This window comes from Pygoscelis adeliae, unplaced genomic scaffold, assembly GCF_000699105.1.
Source record: "Pygoscelis adeliae isolate BGI_AS28 unplaced genomic scaffold, ASM69910v1 Scaffold270, whole genome shotgun sequence".
Taxonomy (NCBI): domain Eukaryota; kingdom Metazoa; phylum Chordata; class Aves; order Sphenisciformes; family Spheniscidae; genus Pygoscelis; species Pygoscelis adeliae.
In genome coordinates, this window is record NW_008823916.1 from 855206 (window position 1) to 883157 (window position 27952).

The 27952-nt window shown below is 45.5% G+C and overlaps 1 protein-coding gene across 1 annotated transcript in view; it reads left to right on the forward strand.

The window, feature by feature from the left end:
* Window positions 1-27952, forward strand: part of PAPPA (pregnancy-associated plasma protein A, pappalysin 1) — a 179641-nt gene that overhangs the window by 100029 nt on the left and 51660 nt on the right. The window contains exons 10-12 of the mRNA XM_009319278.1: window positions 7073-7269; window positions 26203-26316; window positions 26725-26860. Coding sequence (XP_009317553.1) covers window positions 7073-7269; window positions 26203-26316; window positions 26725-26860 — 447 coding nt within the window. The remainder of the gene's footprint in view (window positions 1-7072; window positions 7270-26202; window positions 26317-26724; window positions 26861-27952) is intronic.

Here is a 27952-nt window from a genome sequence, read left to right on the forward strand (position 1 = left end):
ATTTTATAGCAGTATTTCATAGCAAATAGCAATGAATTTACTGACTGGGGCTATTCAGATTATATTTGTGTGAATCCTTCAGCTTAAGGCAAATACTTTGAAGCTGACTGTTTCCTGCAGCTCATGGGAGTGTGGCTACATGTTCTAAAATGTCTAAGCACTCATTTGGCAAGTTAGTAATCACAGCATTGTCAGAAAGTCTCTTAAAGTGATTTTCAGACTATCATCATTAATAGTGCAATCTTAGCAGGACCAGCTGAGCCACAGAGCAGAGAGCGCAGGCATCTCAGGCAGCAAAATACAAAGGACAGATGTTTTTTTGTGGGGGAGAATGTGGGCTGGAGTGGTATTTGCCTGCATTTTTCCCTAGGCCAGTGACTCCAGCCCAGCTCAATCCAGCTTTGGTTTTTAGGACACAGCTACAATAAGAGCTCAACAGAAGAATTACTCCTTTGCTTGTTGCATCCCTCACGCATTACTCTCTGTGGATCAGAGAGGCTTCCACAGCTGGTCATACTTCCTTCCTTAGAGCATCCTCTGTGACTCGACAGCAACTTGCTGTGCTTAGAGGATGATGCTGAGCACAAGACCTTCCGTTGCAATAGCATCCAACCACACGCACAAACAAGCAGTTTGTTTTCCTTGGTGAATGGCACCACTGGGTTTTTTCTCTTGGGCTCCTTCCCAGCCTCCCAAGCAAGTGGGCCAGGTGTCGAGAAGGGTCACGCTGGCCAGCCTTCTCGTGGTCATAGTGGTTGCTGCCTTGTGTGACAGAAGCCTCAAGACTTTCAGTCGAACAGTCTCCAAGTTTAGCTAATAAATATGTGTAAGTCTGAGGAAGTACTGAAATATTCTCAGCACTGCTTTTCTGATTTATCCAACCACCCAGGGAGGGAAACAAGATTAGGTGGGAAGAGGACGCGTGCTGTAGTGCTTTTATAACCTGCCTAGTTGCCCGGGGTTGGGGGAAGGCCACATTGGCTCCTGTTAGCTAGCCGCAGAGCAGATAAGGTGTTACTACGACTGCCAGCGATGGAAAATATCCTTTCGCTTAAGTGACAAAGGCTCGTGTTCTTGGAGGTGAAATATCAAATTTCAGTGCCGGGCTCTGCAAGGGAGTTGTAATTGTATCTGTCTGCAGCACGCAGATCAATTGCATAATTATTGTGCTCCGACCGCTATATCATACCAATGAGCCGAGTCACGCCAGACAAAGAACAAGCCCAGGAATGTATTTCCACGAAGCAGCTGAATTACCAGGGAGCCGCGCTCTGCAAATGCATTATGCCCGCCTGCTTGGTTCAGGAGATGCCCAGACACGATTGTCATATTGTACAGAAAAAAGCCTCCTGCGAGGCCCCTGGATGTTCCGCAGTAGATTGCAACACCCGCGTTGCCTTCATTTCCAAGGTGTCTGTTTTATTTCATTGAAGGAAAACATCACAATTTATTGATATGCAACTTTATTCAGAAAGGTCTGCCCAAGCTCTGTGTAATGGTTTTCCTCTTTTCAAATCAGAATATCCAGGAAGGAAAATAACTCTCGAATATTTTACTGTAGCAGGAAATATCTCTGTCTCTGACTTCTTCAATATTAAAGAAGAGATTAGCAGATATCCTGGAAGCAGGCCATGGTATTCACTCTCTTCCCACTGAAGCCAAAGGTGAAACTCCCATAGAAATAAATGGAGCAGGTTCTGCGATCGCTCAGCTGCTGGGTTCATGTGATCTGCAGTGGAATTATTTCTCCTTTTGTGATAGAAACCTTTGGATACGTTTCTTCTCATCTGTGAACATAAACACCAGTGCTGGAGATGCTGATTAAGTGACGCGGTGGTAAAATCATGCTTCTGCAGAAGTTGCTGACTTTGCTGAGCCTGTGATTTGGCCCTCGCTGTGCCCGAAAAGGCCTGCACGCCTCCGGACAGACCTTTCAGGGGTTAAAATGAGAAGCTCGCTCTGTTCCAAGAATTTGTTACTCTGAGACAATGCTTCTGCATTTTTGTCCCCCTTTTTTTCTTCTTTTTTTTTTTTTTCTCGGACGAATAGTTATGTGGCATGAGGCTTGTTATAGTTGGAAACATCCCTAAGTAAACAGCTGAGCTTAAAAATACTCCTCTTTTTTGTCTGGCCTTTTAAAAAAATAGTAGTTATTGCACAAAAGAAGACTATGCTGATGCCAATCACTGTGTTCTAGCTGAAAACAGGAAGGCGCCCCGAGTGTCTGTCCCCAGCACTTTGACCATACAGCTCGGACATTAAAAGCCTCACTGGAGGATGTGCCCTGTGCTACGAACTGGATCTCTTTATCGCTTTTTTTTTTTTTTTTAATGAGGTGGAAGGCTGTCTATCACAGATAAGTGTATATCCTGCATGTCTGCTTCCTGATCTCTACCAGACTTCATTCATTTCGCTGGTGATTTTCTAGCCTCACTTTGCACAGGTGACTGTGATGGGGAGTTACCTGCTCATCCAGACCTGGTCTGACAGGCACTTCCCAGGTGCTCTCTAAATCCTCTGCCTTACCTTCTGCATCCTTTCATTTCTGAACCCCAGAGGAGCAGCTTGTATTTCAATACAAAAGGCTGCCTTTTGCAACTCTGCTTGGAGAGCTTAAGAAGCAAGGAGAAATGGAGTTTGCATCATTTTCTGGTGCAACACACAAGATCCCCAAGATCATTCTGGATCTTGAAGCCCAACTGCACTAGTAAGCAGGCCAGGTCTTGCCGATCTGTTTCCCCAACAAATCCTCCTTCTCCAGGTTGACGGCTGTCACGGAGCATTCAGGGATTCCCAGATGTCACAGAAATTTTCGCTGAACCGGAGATTGCCTTTTCCCAAAGCAAGGGCAAGAGAGGGACTTTGGTTTGGCCAGAACATTTTTGTGCCTTCAGTGAGAACTTTGCCAGGGAAAAGGAACTCAGGCTGCCTGAATGAATACATGTTCCCCGAGTTCAGCTCAGGATCCTTCAGCATCTGTTGTCAATCCCCCAGAGGTGCTGTCTCCTGCTGCCAGGTGCTACGCCTGCAGACATTTTACTGTTCTAGATTTAAGCTGGATTTCCAGGCAACTGCTTTTTAATTTTTTTAAGTCATTTTTCCTTGAGGACAAATCAGATTTCCTTCATGTTCCCTTCCTCCATATCTCCTTCAAATCAGATTCAACTTTGAAGTGAGAAGTCCATGGTGTTGATGAACATAGTTCATGATGCAGGCCATATGTGACCAATATATCACTATGACCTTCACCAGGTCTTGGGAGCCTACAGACCTCTGTGGAGACAAAAATTAATTCCTATTACCAAGGCCCTGGATGCATTTCATGTCACAGTAGTTGAGAAGAGAACGGAAAAGGCATTTTGCACCATTATGGAAATAAAGATGTTAGCTACTGCTTCCTAGAAATATACCACTCCTGACACTGCCCTCCCCGGCTTTGAGCCTGTAGGACTCTACGGATTTAACTAAGCTGTGTTCACACCACTGCGGAAAGGGAAGAAGCCTGTTAGTTTTCATTTTGTGAGGGCAATCGTAGGAAGAAACAATCTGGTCGTTCTTTACTTTGTTCATGAAAATGTAAAGCCCAACATGTAACCTACCAAGCATCCAAGACCACAGTAAGAATCAGGAGTCAGAGCTGGTGCTCAATACCTGTGGAAGGAAGAGCCTCTGCTTCTTTTTGGCAGCCCACCCAGGGATGCACCACATTTGGCTGTCGTAGGTTGATGCCCTCGTCAGTCCCCTCACCAGTGTCTGGGAAGGATTTAAAGAAGTCCCCCTCTTTACCATCACTCAGAAGTAGGAAGCTCATGGGCAGGAAAGGTCTTCCCCTCTTCTCACCAACGCTCCCCTCAAAGCATGGCATTGCATGCTTTAGGATGGCGTGTCAGTAGTAGGACTTAGAGATCTTCCTTAATAGAAAACTAGGGTTGTAAAGGCACTTTCCCCATCATTTTTCAAAGCACATAAAAGCGAGCAGGTACCTAATCTTTCAGCCTTTGCGCGAGGTGTCATCCAGCCAGCGAACCCACGCTGCGATGGAGGGCAGGGTGCCGTGACTCCAGGACCAGCACGGCAGAAGGGCTCATGGCAGCGCAGTTCAGTAAGACTTTGTTAATCATTTAGGCAGTCTCCATTTAATTCAGACATCTCAGTCTCTCCATTCGGTTCCTCCCTCGGGTTTTGCAGACTCCGAGCAGACAGATTTATTGGGGTCTTAAGCATAATCAGGAACAAATTAGCCTCTTTTAGGATCACACACTGGCCTGGATCACAGCTATTCAAAGGCTGCCTTCCCATCCATGTGAGTATGAATTAAGTCATCGGATTGGAGTAGGTCTTGAGTATTCTTTTATCCCAAACACATGATCTTATCAGAAGCCCATTACGTTTATCATCGCATTAGGAGGGAACATTCGGAGCCAGTGCAGGAGTATGTTGCTGTATAAATGTTGTGCTTACTTCAGTGCTTGTCGTGCAAATAAGTCAGTGCTTCAGGAGGGCCAGGGAAACACTGTCTAAACGCATATGCCTAAAATTAGGCTGTGAGTTTCTGGGTATGTGTTTGCATCAGTGGGGTGGCTGCACTGGGGATGTGTAAAGAGAGCGTGCATGTGTTTGTGTGTCAATGTTTCTGTCAATGTGGGTGTGTAGCAGGGTGCACTTGGATGCCGGTGTTTCAGTGTAAGTGTGTATCTGCCTGGGCGTATGTTTATAGGCTGAAGGTTGGGTCTTTTTAATATGGCAGGTATTTTCCTTTCTTTTTTTTTCCTTTTTACAGAAATAAGCCCCTTTTCATAAAATGACAAAGAAACTCTTCTTCCAAAAATATGTATTTTCCTATGTTTGGGATTTGTTTTTGAGGATTTTTGATTGCTGACCACAGCCTTTCCAGGGCTGAATATTTCTCAGAGATTTCTGCTGAGACTCTCACTCAAACTGGGACATAGTGCTCTGAGGCGGGTGAGCTGCTTAGCTTTATCCTCCTGTTCTTGGGTACAGCAGGGACCTGGCCTACGCTTTGATACGTCTCTGCAGAGAGGGGAGCAGAGCAAGGGATGCAGGAGGATAAGGTGAGGGAACCAAGAGTTTGTCTCCATGGCCGTCAGTTACATGCTCGCTCTGCCCCTCCCTTGAGCTGGCCAGACACAGAGCCTGTCTCTCCCAGGGATGAACGAGCCACACTGGTGTAGCAGTGTGCCAGCATTAATAAGCCTTGCAGAGAAACAAGGTATGTTACAGGGATGTCCAAACTGGGGCTCTCAGGGCACGTACGGTTCATGAGCAGTTCAAGCACACGTTCCCAGCTGGGTCAATATCAGATGAGGAGTAGCAGGGCCCTGCTGGCATCAGGGCTGTTGGGCAATCCGGCCGTGGGAGGAGGCAAGGCAGCTGGGCCGCTGGGGCCAGCACTGCTGGGTTGCCTTAGGGCCCATCTGCACATCCACCCTGGCCCCCTCCCACCATGGAGTAATAGGACACCCTGGGGAGCCATTGTCATCTTTTGTCTGTGAAGCACTCTCCCAAGCGTTCCTCCTCTGAGCTCTTCGAGGTGTGTGGTATATGTTTGGTGGCTCCCAGCCATATGAAGATTTTAAGATGTGACACGTAGGGTCACGAAGTTTGGCCACCCCGGGAATATTCGCTCAGATGCAGGGCTGCACTCATACGGCTGAACGGCTTCCAGATTCATGCTGGCTCCTTTTTGCCAGCTCGGAGTACTGGCCCGGCAAATACACAGTTCGCCACACTTATCCACGTACGCAAGTTGGCCGCAGAGGTCGTGATGAAATGAAACCATAATGACATTCTTCCCTGATAGACTTCTCCATTCTTTCAAACTCACTCTCTTAAGGACCTGGAATTTTGCACGGGGGATTGGGAGGAAGGGAGGGGAAAAGGAGTGAAAGTCATTAAATAATTGAATTGCAATAAACTGATTTTTTTCTGGCTCATGATGGTATTTCACTGTGTAAACTAGGAGGAAAAATAAACAGGGGATTTAGTAGTTTGGAAGTAGCTCAAAATTGAGCAGCCGTTGGATTTTCTGACACCTAGCTTGAGATGGTCCAATGCTACCGACAGGACCCTCCTTAGGGATCATTTCCATCAGTCCAGCTAGCAGCTCTGGCTAATTTCCTACCGTTTTTTCAGCAGGCTTATTTGCCAGACAAAAATACAACAGGCTGTCAGAACTGGATACCTCTGGGGACTGGCAATGATAATACAATACAAAATAGGATACCAACAGGTCAAAGGTTTCCATTTCACAGAGTACTCTAATGACTGAAAATCATTATTGCTATGCAGTCTGTTTGAAAAGAGTAGATGGATCTCAGTTCAGTTTTTAATGGGCCAGTGTTACAGAAACAACCTCAAAAATTTGGCATCTTTGTTGGCAGTCTCATTAGAGAAGCCACAGAATAAATGGACAAGGATAATAAAGTCTCCTGCTGCTTTTGATCCTTTTAGGTCAAATCTGAGTCATGTTGGTTGAAGCTGTGTGTGTATGTGGCAAGCTTACCCTCACACTATGTATACTGTATCTGCTCTTTGGATAAACAGATCTGCCTGGCCCTTTGGTCACTACAACTATGAACTTGGCAGTTTTCACCATCCCTAAATTCACAGTTGCTGTTGTTGTTGTTGTTGTTGTTTTACAGATATCTTTTAAAAACAAAAAGGGAAACATTGTAGACCAGACCCTCTGTTGGCGTTTTTCCATCCAAGTCGGTGGAATTATGCCAACACCCACATTGTCTCTCTATGTATTTTCTGTCTCTGCTTTCTTCTGTCTCCATCCTTTCAAATGGAGATAGATGAAAATAAGCAGAAAACCCCTTCACTTACATTAGGGAATATCTTGAGGAATTGCCCAATAGAGAAGTTGACTATCGTTGCTTGGCTTTTTTAAAATCACCTTGCTACTGCCTAGAAGTGACCAACGCTTTCACTTCCCAGTGACCTGGTCCAGCAGATACATGACCACTGATGTTATCAGGTCCTAGCAACTAGATTGCAGACGTGTGTAGCCAGTCCTTTGTGATTTCTCTTCTCTACTTTCTCCTGGCAGATGAACCCAGCAGGTGCTATTTCCACGATGGTGATGGAGTATGCGAGGAATTTGAGCAAATGACCAGCATCAAAGACTGTGGCGTTTACACTCCCAAAGGCTTCCTCGATCAGTGGGCTTCCAATGTCTCTGTCTCACATCACAGTGACCAGCAGTGTCCAGGATGGGTGGTCATTGGTCAGCCAGCAGCAACCCAGGTAAGGAAAGCATGCTCCCTTTCCTGTCCTGGAAAGTGAAGTCCAGCAAGGAGCAACATTCATGAGTGTAGCTAGATGGTCAGCGTCCATGTGTGAAGTTACTCCTGCCTGTTAACTTGCTGCGTCACCAAGGAATGCCCCTGACAACAGTTTCCCTCTTTCTGAGCCTCATCAGTAGTGATGAGCTGAAATTCAGTTCCAACCATCCAACTAAAAACTGGCTGAAGTTGTGGCCTGCTTGATTCAATAAGCTGTGTAGGAGTCACCTCGACTAACTATCATCACCTAAAAGACTAGACAGGCTCTCTGCAGCTAGCACAGGGTACTATCTTGTGGCGATGAGTTCTGAAGGCTAATGCTGAATAATACAAAAGAGCGTTCTTTCTTTTTTAATAGTTTTGTGTTTTCTGTCTCCCAGTTTCATAAAAGCACCCTATTGTTCTATTCTGAGAAAGGTCCCGTCCATTCCCAAAGCCATTCATTAGCTTTAACCCCCTTCTTACATGTCTCCTTTGTAACATAAATAGCTCCAGTTACCATAACTTTACCTTCTGTCTCCCTGAGAGAATTAGATCCAAATGAGTTCAAAAAGACATTAGGTAAATGCCTGGAAAACAGGGCTGTACGCGATGCAGATGCAACAGTCCAGATGCAACCTGACTCAGGAAAGCCCACATTGCTTATTGTTGGTTTTTTAGAGGATACAGCAGGAAAAGGACTGTATATGTAAGATCATATATAAGAGCTGCTTCGTATATTCCTCCTTCAGCGTCCACTGTTGTCCCTTGCTAGAGGTAGAGCAGTGGAGTAGGTGGACTTTTGGTTTGATGCGGCAAAGTTGTTCTAACAGTCTAATTATCTGGGAGGTGTCTTGAGTGGGCAGTGCAGAGAGGAATTCCGTGTCACAGATATGACAAGCAGATTTCTCCGTGAATAGTAAACGCTAAGCATTTCCAGTTGGCTTGCAAGAGAAAACATCTTTATCCAAGAGACTTGGCCTTGTTCACATTGCACAAGTCTGCAACAAATTAATGACCAGGTCAGTCTTAAATGCACAAAGCGTGGTTAGCTGGCATAGTACCAAGACAGAATCCCGAGCCCAGTATTGCCTTTTTGTCATGGTCTCATTTATTATTTCACACTGTAAAAGGAACTTTCCTCTGGACCCCTACCAGTGCCTTCGTAACTTCTTTCTCGTTCGAGCTCCCTACGCTGTAGTGCAGTCCAAAGCCCACTTGTCTTCAGTTCAGGTGCTGCTTTATGTGCCTGTCCCCGAGCACTCTGTCCCCATGCAGACACTGCAGAGAGCTGCTCTGATTTTCTCCTAATGCACTGGTAGAAATGCAGCCGCACCATGCAGTAGGTAACATATGGTCCTGTGGTGGAAGAAACACCACCATGCGCGCACACAACAGAAAGCCCTGCTGTGTAGCCACAACTCAGGCGTGTTTGTTGTACCAAGATGAGATGAAGTTGTCACAGCCTTGTTTAAAAAAAAAAAGGGGGGGGGGGCAAAAAAAAGCTGTTGTATTTATAGGCAGAGCACTAGCATATCACACACTGGCAGAGTGAATGGGAACATGCCTCCTCTTATTGCCTGGCCCCTGGGGAGATAACAGTGTGCTATTTACTTCCAGCAAAAGGAATTTTTGCTTTAGCTCAGCTGGTCCTATTACACCAGTTTGAGTGCATGGGGTTCATTGACCTTTTAAATCATATATGTTGAGAAAGTCTTTGTTTTCCCCAGGAACAAGACAGCCTCGTTGGCTTGTGAGAGCACCTGACTTGTCACTCCGGAGAGGTTAGGTGGGGCAGCAGGTCATCAGTCTGTTAGCTAGCGGAGATGAAAATTAACCTAAGATCTCCTCTAATCACTGCATGTAATGATCACTGGTGTGTAAACATGTTTGGCTTCATTATCTGCACAAGCATTGAGCCTTAGGGGTTTTTTGTATCGATGAAAGGAGCACCTTTCCTCACCCAGATATCTTTCAGAGTAGGTTGTGTGCTTGCTGGTGTTGTGCAAACTTTTCGTGTTGTTGCTGGGTAGTTTCCTGATTAATCAGAGTGGCATTTGTGTTGGCTTCTCATCAAGAATGCCATGAAAGATATGTTTGAGTGCAGTGCACAGCAATATACAGAATACATAAGCTGCCTGTTTGTTAGCCATCCCCATTTCTCATAATTGCCCCAGCGCTCTAAAGGTGCTTTAAAGCATATTAAGCATGTCCTTCATGATTTAAAATGTTTCTCATCCTTAGGTGTCTCAACACCCGTTTCTCTGCATGACCATTGTAGTTTTGCCTAGGCTGTTTCTGAGGAGTAGGCACCGCAGGTTGGTTTGTTGTTGTGGTCTTTCTCAGCAACATTTGCCTGCGTGCACTTGTTTACTGTTGGAGGATTGTTTATGAGCACAGGCCAGAGCACGCTTGCTTGCTATTGTAGGGTTGCTTCTGTTGACTGACCACCCCACACCTGTTTGCTCAGTTCACCTAAGACGTTGCCCGTTTCTGCAGAGTTGGTTGTTCCTTAGAAGTAGGGTGCGCGCACTTGCTTATTATTTTGAGACGGACCTTACGTGCTGGTTCCTTACTTGTTAGTATGAGGCTGCTGAATGGTAACATACTAAGCAAGAAAAAAAAAAAAAGTTCACAGTATAAGGTTTGTTTTGAACAACAAAATGCCTACAAAGAATGACACAGTCTTGGCGAAGAGATACACATTTGAAAAATGGAAAGGTCAAACAGCCCCCCCTTTAAACAGTCGCTCTTTCTGCAGAAGCAAGACTGATAGACAGCCACTTCTACTTTTCCTGGCAGCCACTCTTCAGTGCTGATTAAGAAATATTCTCAGTACTGACAGCATCATATTTAGAGCCAAAGAGGACCAGTCAGCAACATTGCACCAGCACAGAAATGCGAGCACCGATGAAGGGTATTTTTACCGTTTGATTTCTAATCTGGCGTCCTCCGCAGATCTTGAAGCAGACGCTGCTCAGTACCTGTTGTCGACCGCAGGAATTCGGCAATAAGGGCTTTGCACACTCTTGGGCTGCTCTTTTCCCTACCGCTCTTGCTGTGAGTTTGTAAACATCCTCTCCTTGCCATCCACTGTGTGTGAAATATTATCAGTGTTGATGTACTGGTTGTGTGGGGTTTTCTACAGCACTGTTTATTTCTCGGGGCCTTTCTTGTGCTAACGATTATTGATGCTACCATTAAGTCATCAGCTGGTGTATGCTGGCAAAGACTACAAAAAGGCAGTAGCGCTGGGCAGATTTATACTAGCTGAAGGACAGATCCAGTAGGCATAAACAGACAAAGGATGCTTCGGCTGATCTGTTTTGTGAATAGCTGCAATTTCTTCTGTGTTGGAAGTCCCCAGGGACTTATTTCCCTGACCAGTTTGTACCCAGCTAGAGTCAACCTCCTCGTTACCAGCAGGAGGGGGTAGGACATGGCCTCCTGACACCAAGTTAAGTGCACCTGGGCTTGACAACACCTGAGTTTAAAAAGCCAACTCGTGGCCTACCCAGACAATCCCTGTTTTATCATCACTGGTGAAGCTGCATTGGTGCAGAGTGTTAAGCAGGCACATGCAGTGTGGATTAGGTCACTGTAAAAGGTTGGCTGGCCTGTAGGGTTCAAGAAATCAGGGTCTTGCACTGACCTTAGTTGACTCAAAGCTCTGTGCTCTCGCTGCACACCAGTTTTGTTTTGCCACAGTTTTCACTGGGTTGAGTGCATTAGCGTGTATGTTAGTCTCTCTTTCTAGAGTAGGTTGTACTGATCATGAAGGATTGGGATATTTTGCTAAAGTGTCTTTTCTGTACAGATGTGCCTTTGGAGGAAGCCTCTGACAGGCCTGTTTCGGGAGGGTTGCTCTGCGGCTTGGGTGAGAGGAGCAGAGGCAGATGGGTGCTGACCAACCATGGGAGTCTAGAGATGCCATTTCTCCTTTCCTCTTGCTGGTGGCCCTCCTGCTTTTGGAGAACTGATTCGTCTGCAGATTCCCTTTGGGCCTTTATAATTGAGAATTATAAGAAGGGACTAATGGATCTTTAGATGGCTTATTGTTAACCTTGTTACTCCTGTCATGGCAATGTGTGCTCAGGACTTGGAAGTTGGTGTGTGCATTGGCGATTTAGAGAGACAGTCCCCCAGTAGCTATATCTTTCATTGCATTTCCTCCCAGTTGTGCAGAAGTTGTTTAGACCAAGTAACCCTATATATGTGTATAATTTTTTTTTTTTTCTCCCTATGCCATTGTCTGAGCCTGGTTTTCCCCTGTATGGAAAAAGCCACAGAGCTCAGGCACAGTTAACCAAAAGGGAACTCCTTCCCGAGGCTGCTGGGCACAGACAGATCCTGGGATTCGTTTTCATTCCCGGACTGACGAACACACCCTGTTCTCCTCCGGGTACCCCACAGGGGCTGCTATGGAGTAAGAAGTTGTGGAAGAGGATTCTTATTACATATTTCCCACAAACAGAGGCCCCCTCCTGCCCCTATTACAGTTCCCATAATTGCACTCATCCAGACTCACTGCAACAAACCTATTCTTCCACCAGCAGCAGAAAGATGTCTAGAATTGCAGTATGTCTGAAATTGCCCACAAAAGGAGAAGACAGGAGCACAGAAATATTCTGAATACTAGAAGAAATAACATGGTAGAGCAAGGGCTCCAAGGGCGGTAAGAAAATACCGTAACAAAATTGAAGAGAAAGATGATTAAGTCCTCTGCCACGCAGTCTTATTCTGTCTAATAAATATAATGCTGAAGATAATTCCCCAAAGATCCAGCAAAGCCAACAAATAGAGTAATCTTGAACAGGAGTGGGAAGAGAGGAAACCTGCAACTTTTAATGGAGAAGCCATTCCTTTCCTTTGGGGTGATCTTGCTGAGAAGAGGGAGGGCGTCTGTCTGTCGGCTCTGCAAGTGGCCCTTTTTGAACTTCCCAATTCACAACCAAGTCCTGTTGCTCTTCAACGGTAAGAGTTTTGTTGTGGTTGGAGGGATAAAAAAAATCCCCATTTTTAATAAGATGATTTGCTTTGCAAATGTCTTTGTTATTTATAGCCAAGCCAGGCTTTGAACCGCTAATCTCTGGAGGATGAGGGCAGAATCCCACTAAGAAAAAACATTTATGGAGGAACCATGAGTGATCAGAGACCAGTTCTGGAAAAAGATGAACTGGACACTGTGCACAGGCTGTCACAAGAGGAACGTAGGTTTGCTGTACGCATCTGAGCTCATTTCCCGTACTGGCTGATCCACCAAAAGGCTTCAGCTTACGTTACAAAGTCTCCAAGTCTAAAGTTAGTTCAAGGGGGTCCAAAACTTCGTCTTTATTTCAGACTTCCCACAGATATTACAGACCAGCCAATTTGGTCTTTTGCCTGAAGGCTGGAGAGTTGCATCTCGAGCCTGGCCCTGACCATCAGGCAAATTCAGGCTGGAATGCTCCTTCCTTGGCTTAAGTGATGATATTTTTCATATTTTTTCAGTGTACAGGGATTAATTAAGCCACACTGCTTGGTTTCTGTTCCATTTAATAGAGGTAGAAACTGGAGCACAGAAAGGTAAAGCTACTGTTTGAGGATTAAACCTCAATATCCTTCAGAGACGTTGCAGGCACTGGGCATTATTGAGCCCAGACCTCCCCAGGACTAGGAAGTTCAGGACGTCTTGAAAGGGAAATGTTCATATCTTGGATAAAAAGAAAACTGTTCAGGGCCTGCTGAGAGTTACTGTCTGGGAGCAGAGACCTGGAAGGGGTTTGGGTTCATTAAATCTGCATTTTAGCTCTGTCAGCCACCTCACATCATCCCGTTTGTGAATTAATCGGTCTTTATCCTAGCACAGTTTGGCTGTTCATTCCCAGTACCAAAGGACTGGAAAACTGTCCCACCAACTCCTTGCTTTAATGGCTGGAAACCTTATTTCCCACCCGCCTTGCTGGGAAAGCTGGATTTTGCAACCTTTCTGCCAAAGGAACCCTACTCGTCCTTATTCGTACATTTGCATTGCTGCTTTACGTCATTGGAGGAGGTGGTCCATGGGAAGGGTCCACACCAAGATGAGGGATGCTACAAAGATGTGTGCTAACATCAGTGCCATGGCTCCTGCTCAGGAATTATCTGTGTTCTGGGGACGTCTCTGAGGCAAAATAAACTGAGAAATGGGATTTCTAGGTAGGCTGGCTTGAAAAAGACTCAGTTGCAGAGAGCTGGTTGAGGAAGAGTGTTACCCTTAAAGTTGATCCAGAGCTGGCTGGAGAAAAGGGGATGCTGCCCATCACCTGGCTGCCGGCTCCCTGCTAGGACAGACAGTGATTCCCTCCCTCTCACCCCTCCATCCCCACGTCTTCCAGTGCTCCTCTGCTCCTGGCAGTAGTAAACCAGCAGACCCCATGGCTAATGTCGTAGCCTCTGGCTGATTTGTGTAAGGGGAGGACAGAGAGAACACAATGAGATGTCAGAGGAGATTCCAAGCAATTTTGCCAAACACTCAAGGGATATTTTTTTCTTTCCACTCCCCTCCCCCCTTAGTTTTTAGAATAATTTTTCAAGAGCACATATGCAAGTCATCTAAGGGAAACAGAACAGTGAGTACCAGGGGCTGGTACACTGTGTTCCCTTTGTGTACTGTACAGAAAATAGATAAAAGAAACAAAGGATGATGCAGAGAGCAAAGCAGCCATCGGTACTCTCAGAGAGGTTCAATCTGACCTTTTCAGAGATGAAGGTCAATCCAAAAATCCTCAGGTGCCGGAAATTGGTCCCGTCTTCCTAGGACCAGGAGACATTTACCACTAACGAAACAAGAGCAGAATTCCATGCCATTTGTTGTTGCTAGATGGGAGAAGAAAGGCAAGAAAGGAATATTGTCTTGGATAATAATAAGGATTATGTGCTTCTTTAGGAAGTAACTTACCATTTTATCATCATATCTGCTGTACACCGAGCCACCTACCCAGATTACACACGGTAATAGAAAACAGCTTGGACCCCCCCGGCATCAATGAGCTGGAAAGCTGGACCCCACGACAGCGGCGGTGCTCGTTAGCATGCACTCTTCTGAAAGGAGACCGCCCTCCTCGGCCCTTGCCCCTCAACCTTCCAGTCTCTCTGTCTGCTGTTGCTGCTCACAAGCCTTTAGATGCAGAGCATGTCCAACCGTAAGCGTGGGATAGCTCTCCTGCATCCCATCTGGGTTGTTTGTCTTGGGTCCCTCTCCATTCAGAGCAGAATGATTTTGCATAAATGCATCGACACGTCTGCTTTGTTCATGCATGAAGGGTCCTCGGCATTTCTCATCCCACCCCCGCCCTGGCCGTCTTCTCCCTACCCCCCTGGCATGTAGCTTCACCAGCTTTTGCATGATTTCCCTGTGCAACAGCAAATGAACCTGCCTGAAGCATTGCCAGTCAATCAAGCGCAGTTAAAAAGACCCAGTCGATTATTTTGGATAGAATTAAAACAAGTGATGGGAAGGAGAGGACGGAAAAGGGTGCAAGAGCGAAGCCGTAATGGCCTTTACTATGTAATTTGGTTTCATGTTCTGCACAAGAAAACATGTAAAATATGTAAACAGAGCCCTCCAGGATTGTAATGTAACTACAAAGCCACAGATATACAGGCAGGCAGGGTGCTATTCTTCAGCAGAACGGAATGCCATCCCCAAAACCACACGATCATTTCTTTAAGCCTGAAAGTAAACTCTCTCGTGCCAGGAGCGGAGAATTTATTTTTTCTTTTAAATGAAGGATTGTCTGCACTACTTGTTCGGAGAACTGTAGGCCCACATTGTCATAAGAGACGTCGTATTTTGAATGCCAGTGAATTTTAGGGTGTTCATCTTGAGATGTCTCTAAAAGGCATGGTTTTTGGAGGATGGTGCTTACCCAGCACTGTCCTGAAGGTCTCTTGAGTCAATCCCTCTATCCCCACCTGCAAATAAGTATCTGCTTTAAAAAGGAAAAAAACAAAACCGGGGACCATTTGGATAAATTTTGAGCTGCCTTAAATCTCTCCTGAGTCATGCTGCCTTAGTTGGAGCCGTAACTGTTGAGGAACCCCAAATCCATGCTCATTTTTGGAAATACTGCCTGTAAAGTTGGAGGATCACAGTTTTCTCTGAGGTTATTTCAGTGGTGAATCTGATAAGAAGACATGATTCACCCCTCTGGTAAGTGGGCCCAGCTCCCTCTGCTATCGGCAGGAGCCTCCCCCGGGCCCGGGTTTACACCATAGCCTCAGGGTCCAGCTGCAAACTTTAATGCGTGCCAGGAAATGGTTATTTCCATGATCAGTGCTATTATCTGTCTGTGCATGTACCTACTCACTGGCAAAGCCCTCATTTCAGGAGAACATCAAGTTCTGCTTAGCCATGTTGGTCATAGGGCCAAAATCCTTACGCTTAGCGCTTTGGGCAGTGGATCTTATTTTCCCATTTTTTGGTAATTAACCCTTGCATCATCACCCCGAGAGAAGCCAAGTCTCTTTTCAGAGAGGGGAAGCTGAAGCACAGGGTAGAGATGACCTTCTTTCCACCTTTCTCCACCCAAATACCTTTGAAAAATCTGCCCTTCTAGCGGGGCAGATCTGTTCCTGGTGCACTGCACTTGTGTTTACACCATGACCCTTACCTGCTGAAAAAGGAAAGCCTTGCTGTTTGGAAATTTAACTGTGTCCCAGTGGTTGTTTCTGGTGGGAAAGGCCGAGACTGAGCAGCCATGATTTCCTCCATCCCCTGTGCTTCCAGTCTGTCCTCCCAGAGCCCGCTCCTGGGAGGCAGTGAGGCTGAAGAAACCGTGAGCTTCCTCCCAAAGACGATGCTCGTAATTCAGGCCCCACGGTAACTTCTTTGGGAAGCAGCTGGGAGTTTCTGTGAACTCCCCTACTGGCCTGGGACATCAAGGATGAAACGCTCCCCAGTGGTCTTTTGGTTTAATTTGTTGGGAGTTTGAGGTTTATCTCATCAACCAGGGCTGTTCTGAGGTTAGAGGGAAGCGACGGGCTTCCCCAGACACCTGCAGCCAAACCTTTGCTTGGGCGCAGATGTGCATGGGCTGGAGGAGGCAACTGCCTGCTGCTCTACGGGCTCTCCCAGGATGCTCCAACTCATTCCGTGAAATTTGTTCGCGCGGTGGCAGTTTTGTTACTCAGCAGTTTCAGTGGGAAAAGCCTGGTGAAGGGTGAAGCAAGGGGGAACCTTCCGATTTGCATACCACAAGCCGTGCCTTCAGGTATTGAGAAAAACAAGCCACAGGGTTTAATCTTAATTAATGCATGCTGACGTAGGGCTGAGTAGTTGGATGGGAAACCAAAAGGGTTTGATTGCTGAGGTGTAACCGTAGCCGGCTCCCCAGGACGCACATGGTAGCTCTCCTCCGTGCCCCGCCCAGCCGCACTCCCTGGGAGCCCCGCCACAGCCTTCCCTCTCGCTATTAAATTCAGGGCCTCTTCCCAATGTATCATCTCCCTGGATGTATCCAATTAAGGCCTGTTGACAGCCCAGAGCAGACTTATACCCTTAGGATTAGAGGCATGTGTACGTCTTCATATAGGGAAGGACAACAACTGGGTGTCTGGCTGGCTCGCTGGGAGTGCGGCGCGAGAAGCTGAGCAGCTTGGAGAGGGAAAAGGAGCCAAGGAGAGAGAGATTTGCACCCCCAATTATCCTTGCATGTGGAAACGCTGTCTTGATGAGGGTTGCGTGTGGTTTACACAGTGTGTTTACATGGTCCATAACCCTAAACAAAGCTGAAAAGCATGGCTTCAACTCTGGAAATAAAAGCTCTGGAAACCCCTGGTTTTCTGCACATGAGAAAGTTTTGTTCTTTAAACACACAGATGTTTTTAAATTAAAAATCACTCTTTTGACCTTTCCTGAATGTGATCATGTGGTCAGAGCTGACATTAACCACTGCAGGGCTGTTTGCTTCAGCTGCAGGCGAAGCTTAGGGAGCAATCTTCAGAGCTCGTGGTAGCACCTGTGTTGTCTCACATCTCTTGGAAGCTGCTCCTGTGCCCCATGTGCACTTGGGGCGGTTCGGGGGAGGTGGGGTTAGGTATGAGGGTATTTAGGGTCTGTTCCTACCGTGCTGGAAACAAAAGCGTTGTGGTTTTTTCCTCCTTGCTAGTTGAAAAAGATGTGGCTTAATATTTTCCTATTTGTCTCTCTTCCTACCAGAAATGTTGCCCAAGTGCTTCTAAGCATCTCTGTCCACCTCAGCCAGTGTGTATTCTGATGGAGAACTCCTCATCGAGCTGAAGTTCTTTAGGGATTTGTTGTTGTTGCTTTTGGGCTTTCTCTATCTAGCTGTGTGCTTTCTTTGTCCAAGCAAATTTATAGGACCAGCTTTGGGAAGGAAGGAGGGAATGTTACCGAGCCCAATCCTGCTTTACCTTGCAGGAGTGCCAAACCAGCAAAACTACCATGAATCCAGTGAGTCGGATCGACTAATATAATAATAAAAATATATTTAAGATCCTCCTAAAGTGTGGTGCACATTCTGCCTTTGACAGTTTGATTTTCTGATGCCAGCTGCTCCCAAATGAAATGCTCCAGTCAAAGGGAAAAAAAAAAAAAAAAGCTTTTGCTCTACTCATCAGTGGTAGAAACTTCTGGGATGGGATTGTTTTCCTTTGCCGCAGCACCCCCACGGCCAGCCTTGGCCCGCAGTTATATGTAAGCTTTGCTGTTGTAGTGGACCTAGCTGGTTCAAGTTAGAGACAGGCAGTTTGGGAACCTGAGTGTGCAGCCAACAATAATGTTCTGGCTACTGTATTTGTTTAACCTCGCTCTCCAGTGGATGGATATATAGTCTGTTAAAGCACTTATCAGTCTATAATGCCTTCACACTTTTGTGAGCAGCAGTGTGGAAGTTGTAGACAGGAGCTTTTGCTGCAGATTGAAAATGTCTTTTAGCTTTAATGAGGCTGATGTTTGCAAAACCAAAGGTTTAAGGTCTTGTTTGGGTGCTGTTTCTTTATGCTGTCTGTCTAGCGGGTTGCATTTGGCTGCTATTTCTACCGGTAAGTGTATTTGTGAATTTGAACATCGTAACAGAATGCAATTTAGGGCTAATTCTAAGAATTATGCCTTCTAGGTGAGATCCTGGCAGTGCTGGGGTGGAGGATGCTGTTGTTTAAGAGCAGCATCTCTATGTCCTACTGCTGTGTTGAAGAAATAGCAAACCTCTGACACGAATAAATAGGAGCACATGGCACACTTCCATGTGCTTCGTATGAAACTGTATTCTGTGTGGCTGTGCACTTGGAGCTATCACTTGCTTCCGCACCCTTTCAGGGCGCATTGCTGAATGGCAAAAGAAGCAGGGGCACATACAAATTGCACTCATGAGCTCCAAATGCTGGTGTTTACTTGTGGGCTTGTGCAAAAGTTGAGCTGATTATTAAAACCCCTTAGCACAATTGTTTCTTCTTTTTCTCACTCTTTTTCTGTCATTTCTGGCCCTGGCTCAACTGATGTCTTTGGGGTGATCCTTTGAACCGTGCAAAAATCATCTGGTTAGGGTTTTGTTGTAAAATCAAAGCTCCATATTGTTTTTTCCACAGGTCCAGCTAGCATCCTAGATATTTTGATTACACCTGGCTGGATGTCAAAGCCGATGTGGGTTTGGGATAGGGCCAGTCAGAACAGATTTACAGTTTTTTCAGGTATACTATGTGAAGTTTATGGTTTTATGTGATTTTGATTTGAACTCGCCGGTTTTAAATGAAGTTTGCTTTGAATCTGGAGATAACAGGAATTCAAAGGAAAGCTCAAAGAATGCAGGTCTGCATGATTTAAAAATTGAAATATACTGTTCATACAGACTCTTTGGAAGTGAAATAACTGCATTTTTTGAGAAAGCTAAAGTTAATAGGTTGAATTGCACATGCAATCTGGGCCATCATCTAATGGAAATCCCTGCAGCTCCTATTCACTTTCCTGAAACTAAACCAACTTATATGACAAAACAAAATAGCCCTTGCATCCCCCACTCATTTCTGAATCACAGCCCTGTGTTACATCCAAAACTCTACCCAAGGAAATTTCCTTTTGGAAATGAACATGATCATTTTTATTGTAAAGTAGAGGAATTTATCATCATGTCACACTGCAAACAAACTATTGATGCCAATGTCATATCAGCTGTGGTGTTTTCATACACATAAAGGTCACTTTCCAATTACTAAAAAATCCAGCCAAACCTTCAGCTGAAAATTGGGCTTCTGGGCTAAAAAAGCTATAGTAACATGCTAATTGAATACTAAGTCTGCAAGGTCCAGACACCATCGGCTGCTCCAGATTCAAAGGGAAGTGGCTGTGCTGAGACTGGACATAGCAACTGGCAACGGGGCTTTATTTTGTCCTGCAGGAGATGTAATCTGCTTCCCAATCCCACAGCCAAATCCTGTTCCTCATTACACGGGTAAAATTGACAGATGAGATTTCCTCTTACTTCTGAGCCAACTGAATCTGGGAGTAATATAGCATCAGCGTGTTACCCCAGGAGTTTTATCAGCTTCCAGTTGATGAAGCTTTTCTGTTGATCACCTGCCTGCATGCCTTTGTCCTGGAGCAGGATATGCTGCAGTTTTTCATCTTTTGCCATCAGACCTTTAAGTACCTCAATGAAAACAGGCAAAAGCAGACAAAGAGCACAAAACTTAGTAAAACTGTGTTATCAGACACAGAGGACAAGGAGAGGTTTGGCGTAGAAGCTGCAGTTCATGAGCATCAGAGGTAAGGGAGAGTTGCTGCTGAGGAAGAAGCAGCAGACTAGAAGGTAAGAAGGCTATTGAAAGAGGGAGGACACAGCCTTCCTTCATCATCTTATGCTTATAACCTATGCTGCTGAATCTCAGATTTGGTTTTGGTTTTTGGTTTTGATTTTACAACAACAGGTTATTTTAAACTCATTGTTAGCGCACAGAAAAATTTAATATATGTACCAGTTTGGAAAAAGTAACTATGAATGCTATCCTTAAGTTTTAGAGGCCAACCTGAAATGACCCAATGCTGACTTTTGTAGTTGGGCAGACAACTTGTTGACTCAAATCTTCCGTCAGGACAAATCCAGAACGCTAGCAAAGAGACTAGTCCTAAAGCATTTCTGACCAGAACCTAGGAGAATCATAGAATCATAGAATCATTAAGGTTGGAAAAGACCTCCAAGATCATCGAGTCCAAACATCAACCCAACACCACCATGCCTACTAAACCATGTCCCTAAGCGCCTCATCTACCCATCTTTTAAATACTTCCAGGGATGGTGACTCAACCACTTCCCTGGGCAGCCTCTTCCAGTGTTTAACTACTCTTTCAGTAAAGAAATTTTTCCTCACATCCAATCTAAACCTCCCCTGGCACAACTTGAGGCCATTTCCTCTCATCCTTTCGCCAGTTACTTGGGAGAAGAGACCAACACCCACCTCGCTACAGCCTCCTTTCAGGTAGTTGTAGAGAGCAATGAGGTCTCCCCTCAGCCTCCTTTTCTCCAGGCTAAACAACCCCAGCTCCCTCAGCCGCTCCTCATAAGACTTGTTCTCCAGACCCCTCACCAGCCTCATTGCCCTTCTCTGGACACGCTCCAACATCTCAACGTCCTTCTTATAGTGAGGGGCCCAAAACTGAACACAGTATTCGAGGTGCGGCCTCACCAGTGCCGAGTACAGGGGCACGATCACTTCCCTGTGAGAAAACCCAGAGCAAAATTTCTGATGTCCCTTGAGTTAAGCCTGTTTGTGTACAATTTCCATCTGAGTTCTGTGGGCTCCTGAGGTTTGAAATGGTCATAGAAACTGGCTGATTTTTGAGGTGTTTGTTGGAACCTAAATGGTGGCCTTTTTAATGGTTCAGTGCTCACTAATGTGGGCAATTTCATTTTTTCTGTAACTCCAACCCAATTCCCAGCCTAAATGAGAAGAACAGTGCAACAGCTTTCAGAACAGATTGGAGGTCTGTGCTGCAGTCGGCAAACTGGGTGGTGTCCATGTGGCAGTCAAGCTGCCTTATAATATTGGGCAATAAACAAGCAGGAACCTTTCTGATATTTAGCGACGGCACCATAGTATCTCATCCTTGGGTAAGATTAACCTTAGGTCTGCAAGAATAACATATTTAAGAATAAAAGGTCTGGGTGACTGCCAGCCCCCATGTCTGGCAGTGGAGAGAGAAAGTTTTAATCTGTAAGGGATGTGTTTAAATGCTGCTTATGTCATGCTTGGGATTCTCTGGCAAGTGTTGAGTTAAATATAAGTAACATTCTGCAAAGCAGTCGGCTAAAAACTGTAGATTAATTAGGTTTCATTATTATGGTTGAAATCTGTTCTTTAGCTGGATCTTCAAACAACAGAACATGTCCTGTTTGTGCCTCCACGGGTTTCATATCGGTCCATGAGTATTTCCGTGCACTTGTACAACCTCAGTCAGGATGTTGTATGCTCCACAAATAGACGGTACTGTGGGTTTTACCAATAGATCCTGTTCCTGCTTGTTCTGTGGTTGCTGTTTTGCAAATGGGACAGGGTATAGCCTGTTTCGTCTCAGAAACTCACAGCATTGTCTGTCTCGGTGCAGAAGCGGCAGCAGCACAGTCCCCAGTAAAAAGGAGGGAGGGAGAGGCAGCAGCCTCGCGTTTGGGGCATGATAACCACTTCCACCTGTCTCCTCCAGAAGGAGGTTGCTCCCTACTGCCTGATGGACAAGTGCTTGCGATGGCCCTTCACAGCCACACTTACCTTGAAGACATGGTCTGGAGGAAGCCCCGCCATGGGACAACAGATGGGATTTTGGGAGCAGACAGATCTGCGCACTGGAGATTTGCTCTGTTTACAGCCGCCTGTGGGCATGCAGACAGGCACGTCCGCTCCAACCACGGGCGTCAGCCGTATGCCAGAGCTGAGCAGGGCAGCATCCCAGTTTAAATAGCAGCTTTGCCTGTCTGCATTTAGAATTATGTTGATGTTACAATGTGAGAGATGAGAACCACCAGTGTATGCAAAGCCTGTGGTGTCTGGCTTTGCTTGCCCGATGGGAAGGACAGAGTGGGATGGCATCTGCTGGTATTTAACCCACTCCTGTGGGGAGGTATATCCTTCACACGTGTATGTGCTTTGTTTGTCCCTTCTCTTTGTAACATCTGAGCACCTTTTTGTGGCTAATGGCTTTTACCCTCAAGATACCCGTGTGACATGGGAAGATATCATCCTCGTCTTACAGACGGGGGCCTCAGGCCTGGAGAAGCCAAGTGCTGCCCAGAAGGTTGTAATGGGGCCATGCACTGGGCAGAGTCAGGTTGAGACCTAGTCCAGTGCCCAGTCCGCAGGATCAGTGATCCTTAACCTGTAGTTCGTCTGCAACAGGAGCCCATCAACACAACTTAACGTTGCCTGAAGTCATGGGTTGACTGGGAATCATTCACAAGGGCACCTTCCAAAATTGCTCTTCAGCAAATTTTCCCATATTACTTTGAAGGAAAATATTATGAGGAAATGGAGTTGATTGCAATAGTAAATGCGTTTTAGATGTGGCAATGAACTAAGTGCTCCCGATATATCACTTTTCCCTTTCTGCTGACAGATTCCTCGGTCCCCTTGAGTAAGAGAAGGAAAACAGGAGAGGCAGTTTGAAGAACATGTTGTCCCTGTGATTGACAAGAGGTTGTATAAATCAGTCAAAGGGAATCCTCCAGGCATTCCCTCTTGTGGGAAGATCCCACAGTGCTCTCTGGCCTTGTTCATTCTGTCTCTCGATGTTTGTGTACAAAATGTGTGGGTGGGAGACAAGCTGGATTAGAACCTCCGAGAGGAACAGACATCAGCTCTTTTAATTGAAAGCAGCTTCCTAGGGAGGGGTATGACATGGGTTTCCAGTAAGTAGACACAAATAGTCCCCGAATACTTTGGAGCAGATACTAAGCTCCTGTGGATCCCAGTTGCTGTGTGGATCTGAGAAGCTGGATAAGCCCCAGTGAGCAAAGTTTTGAGTCCTGAGTGATGCCGTCATTCTTCAAAGCAAATACTTCAGTGTTTGGTAACACCCTGAAATGAAAAGTGCATCTATCCCTTCTTCCCTCCACAGCTGTCAGGTGCTTTAGCTGCTGTTTTGCATCACTGTAGCAAAACGGAGGATGTTAGGAAATAATTTATTTCTCATAAGCGTGAATTCCTATGAATTTGTAGCCGTGAGGAGAGGTGATGCTCTGTCTTCCAGGCCATTGGAACTTGTAGCTTAAAAGTGGTGGTACTGCAGTAATAAGTGCCTTCACGCTGCTGCCATCTTCTAGGGATGCCTTAAAAGCAGAGGTGTGAAAGAGTCTCCCAGCAAATGGTTCTCAGACTTTGCAGTTGTGGTGTGACACTCAATAACTGCGTAGAATTGAAAAAGGGATGTATTTACCACGTGCGTTAGAGCCTATTGAGATGGTGGAGTCTGTAGGTGATAGGGACTGTTTATACAATCAGATTGTTATTACAAAATCTTAAAAGAACTTTTTTGCCATTAGCTACGTTTACTAGACAGCAGCTAGCGTAGAAGAGGCTCTTTGTAGCCACTTCTAATGGCATGTCTGTTATTTTCCCACACTTCTCAATTATACTCTTCTCCTCAAAGAACTTTTTACCCCAGTACCACTTTGAAACACTTGCCTGAGTAGCGATGGATCAGCCTCAGCAGGAGGAAGCTTATCTAACCTGTTCAAACCAGAGCAGTCTACCAAGTCTGCACACCTCAGTAGCACACACGTCTCAAACACAGGCTCTTTATGCAATGTTAAGTTTTTTGCTAATATTCTCAGGCAGAAGCAGAAAGTGCTAGAGTTCACACACGCACACAAATCAAACAAGGCATTTAAAAGTTATCAGAGATTTCCAACCCACCTCAGCAGGGGTTTATTTTGGGTTTGATTCAAACTTCTGGTGAAGGTCTGGGTGATTTCTTAATACAGGTTTTCACTCATCCATGTGATTTAAGTGGCACTTAAAGTGCACCGAACGTCAGTACTTTTGTTTCTTTCAACCACCTTTTTGGACCGATAGAGCAGGAGGAGATATAAGAATAAGAACAAAATCATATAAAAGTAATGAGACCTTTGTTCATGTCAAAGAGCTCTCTGACCATATAAATTGCAGATGTGGGTAAGATAAATTCCCTAGCTGGAGAGGTATTAAAATAAAAAACATGCTCCCAACAAGAGACAGGCTGCTGAAAATGTAAGAAGGGAGAATTGTGAAATGGTACATGTTGAATTGCTGGCCTGGATTTCAAATGCCAAAGATAGTTTATGTAAAGCCTTGCTCTGCTGTAAAATGTAACACTATCCACTGGCTAGCCTCAGTGAAGCTTGGTCCCAGTTGTTTTAAAAAATAAATAAACTAAAAATCTTCTTCCAGCCCATTATAGCTGATTTATGTTTTGCCCATAGATTCCTCTGTGCTGGATCTTGAGGGACTCAGATTATAGAGGTGATTACCTCACTTTTAGCCAATCTGGTTTCTCATTCCCAGGCATCCCAGGCTCTCTTTGCATTGCCCGGACTTTGCCTGCCGAGACCAAGAGGGCAGTTCCAATCAGAATTACCGAGTGGGCATAGGATTTGGAGTGGTTAAAAACCATCTCTGTTAATTCTCTTGTTTCACTTCAGGGTTTTCTTTTTGTTTTAATAATCAGGGAAATTGCTTATGGGAACAGCTTTACTGACAGCACATCACCACCTGATTGCTCAGTTCAGGCTCTGGTCTTGGAAAGAAATTTAATACTGTCCCCAAGTGTACATGGCTTCAGTTAGCACCTAGCGCAGGTGGTCTGTGTGATCGGTCGTAGGCTCTCCTGTGGCTAGCACAACTGCTGGAGATAGTTTGGCCTCTTGCATTACATTCACACAGCTCCATTGCCACTATACTGTGTGACCGCAAGGAATGTCCTCTGGTAATGACAGTCACTGAGTTCACCAAAGTGTTGTGAATCTTAACACGTACCCTTCAGATGGTCCAAGAGCCTCAGCTGGAAGCATCCTTCTAATGCCGTTGTAGCCTTTTGCATGGTGGACATTTCCTTCCGCTTTCTTATTCAGGGAAGGAAGGCTGTAGTCATGCGTGTTCCTTTTTTGAAGTGGCTTCCCTGAGCAGTGTGGTTTCAGGGTAAATCCTACCATTTCGTGCAGTTTCATTTTCACATCTTTCTTACGTACTGATGGCACTGCAAGGCACTCTGGTACTTAAATTCAGGCATTTTCTTTGAGCTTTTCATCCATGCCAGCTCTTGGGATTCATCTACTTGTTCTTTATTGAAAAGAGCAGTTTGCTTATAATCCCACTGCTGCCTGCCATGGAAAGTGCTGTAGGTGTAGGAAGAAGGTGATTCCACTTACAGAAACTAGTTAACAAAACAAGAAACTAGTTTGCTTAAATTGGGTTGTAGAGTCAGGCCTTTCCTGGCTACACTTGCTTCCAAGTTTACATGGCCATCTGTGGCTTCCCTGGGGTTACAGTAACATGCAGGTTTAAATAGGGCATTGCTTGAGTACTGTGGAGAGCATCTGCAGGCTGTCTGTGCTGTGAGTTGGTACGTTCAGAAGTGATCGTCACTTTGACTCCAGTGGCAAGAGTCGTGGTCCATTTGGGTGGGAGCAAAGTTGTTCTGCGTGCTGTCAAAGACCTCGTACCAAATTAAGAGGAAACTGTTGGCTGCCATCCAGCTGCTGTGAGTCTTTAGCTCCTTTTCATGTTTCAGTTTTTCTTATTGAGGTGGAAGACCTGAAAACTTAACTTTTGAATAATCTCATGGTATTTAGAAACATCATTATTGTGTGTATTTTATTCTAGCAGTGCACCTGGACTTTTTTCCCCACTTTAAACAGTCATAATCCTTCCTTGCTGTCATCTACGTCTGTTTTGCTGTTTCTTTTTTGTCCTGCAGATGTGTCGAACTAAGGTGATTGACTTGAATGATGGTGTCTCTCAGTATGCCTGGTATCCCTGCACGGCCAACTTCCAGTACTCCCACATGACACAGACCGTTTTCTGGCTGAAGGTAGGAAGTGTACATGTCATTCAGAAGTCTCCTCTTTGCCTGCCTGTACGAAGTTTCTCCAACAGGCAAAATATCATGGGACAGCCTACCCAGGGCCAAGCTGCTCCTTTCTTTGAAGTACATCTAGTGCAAAATAGCAAAACAAAGTCTCTGAACGCTGTCTAGAGAATCAGTGGTGAAGTCCCCCCCTGTGACAAGGCTATTGAATTTCTGAGAGGTTACAGCCTCCAGCTGCAGGGCTGTTTGACTCGAGTTTATCTGGTTTGTATAGGAGAGATTGGAAGAGAAGCCTTCTGTGTGACCTGGGATGGGAATTGTTATTTTAAAAGTCCTGCACTGACTCTTGGGTTTTTTTAAAGCCCACCACAGTTCTCCACCTCAGCCTTTGTGGGGCTTTTGTTTTCCCAGGCTTATTTTTCCCAGCCTATGGTAGCTGCAGCAGTCCTAGTTCACTTGGTCACTGATGGGACCTATTACCTGGATCAGAAGCAGGAGACCATCGGTGTGCAGCTGTTTGACACCAAAGAGCAAAGCCATGATCTTGGTAAGATTGTATTTTATTTGACTCTCTCTTTTTTGCTTGCTTAATCTGTTGGTACCCCCATTCACAAACTGACCGATACTCCTGCTCAGCTTTTCCAGGATCAGACAAAAAAAGTGCTTGCTTAATGCTCCAAGACCTGACTTTGACTAGTTTGTTGAAAATGATGCATCATTTTATGCAGATATTTCTCCATGACTGTTCACTATGTTTTCAGAAGTGATTAGTTCCTCTTTAGTCATTAAAATAAGTACTATTGCAATGCTTCACGCACAGCACCTCCCTGGAGAGACATTGACAGGGATACAGGTGAACTGCTGGAAGCAGGGAGTGAGGGACCTGCACCAGCTGGTGCAGCAAACACTTCTGCTTTGCAAGGTGTGGTTGGGCGGATCTCTAGTCCTGTTTGCGGGGAGGTTTCCACAGCTATTTAATGGCCAAAATTTTTCATGCAAGGTATTTCAGATTTGATGAAGGTCTAACACCAGGGCCCTTGCAGGCTGCTTGCATGGCCTGAAGCAGATATGCCTGACAGAGGCTGTGGACCTGCTAGTTGTGCTGAAGTGCCAGGATAGACCATTTTTGTCTCTACCCTGGGCACAGGTCCCTGAACCTGGGAAAGTTGTGTCCGGTGAATTGATTCTGGCTGCATGTAAGCTCCAGGACCAAGAAGCTCACCCTAGCTCCCAACTCTGTGTCAGGGTAGGACTTGCATAATCCCTTTCCAGCTGTACCCTGCCCTTTTTTCCACTGGGAAGAAAGCTGGCGATGTCATCCCGAGAGCAGTTTTTAAGGAAACAACTCCCTTCCCCCAGCTTTCTGTTTTACCGTAACTTTGCAATTTTGACAAGCTGAAACTCAAATGAACTTCCTACTAGTGAGGAGGAGGAGAAAGGACACGCACAAGTGACAGGTGTTGAATGAATATCCAGGGTAATATATAATTTGGTGGGGTGTGGAGGAAAAGAAAGAGAGTATGTGTGGTGTCTGTTGTCCGAGAACAAACCGAAATTCATAGCAAGTTGGTCAGGTTGAGTCAGGATGGGTCATGGTTTGCCAGAGCCCCTGGCTTAGTCTTATCCTCCTTTTGCAAAA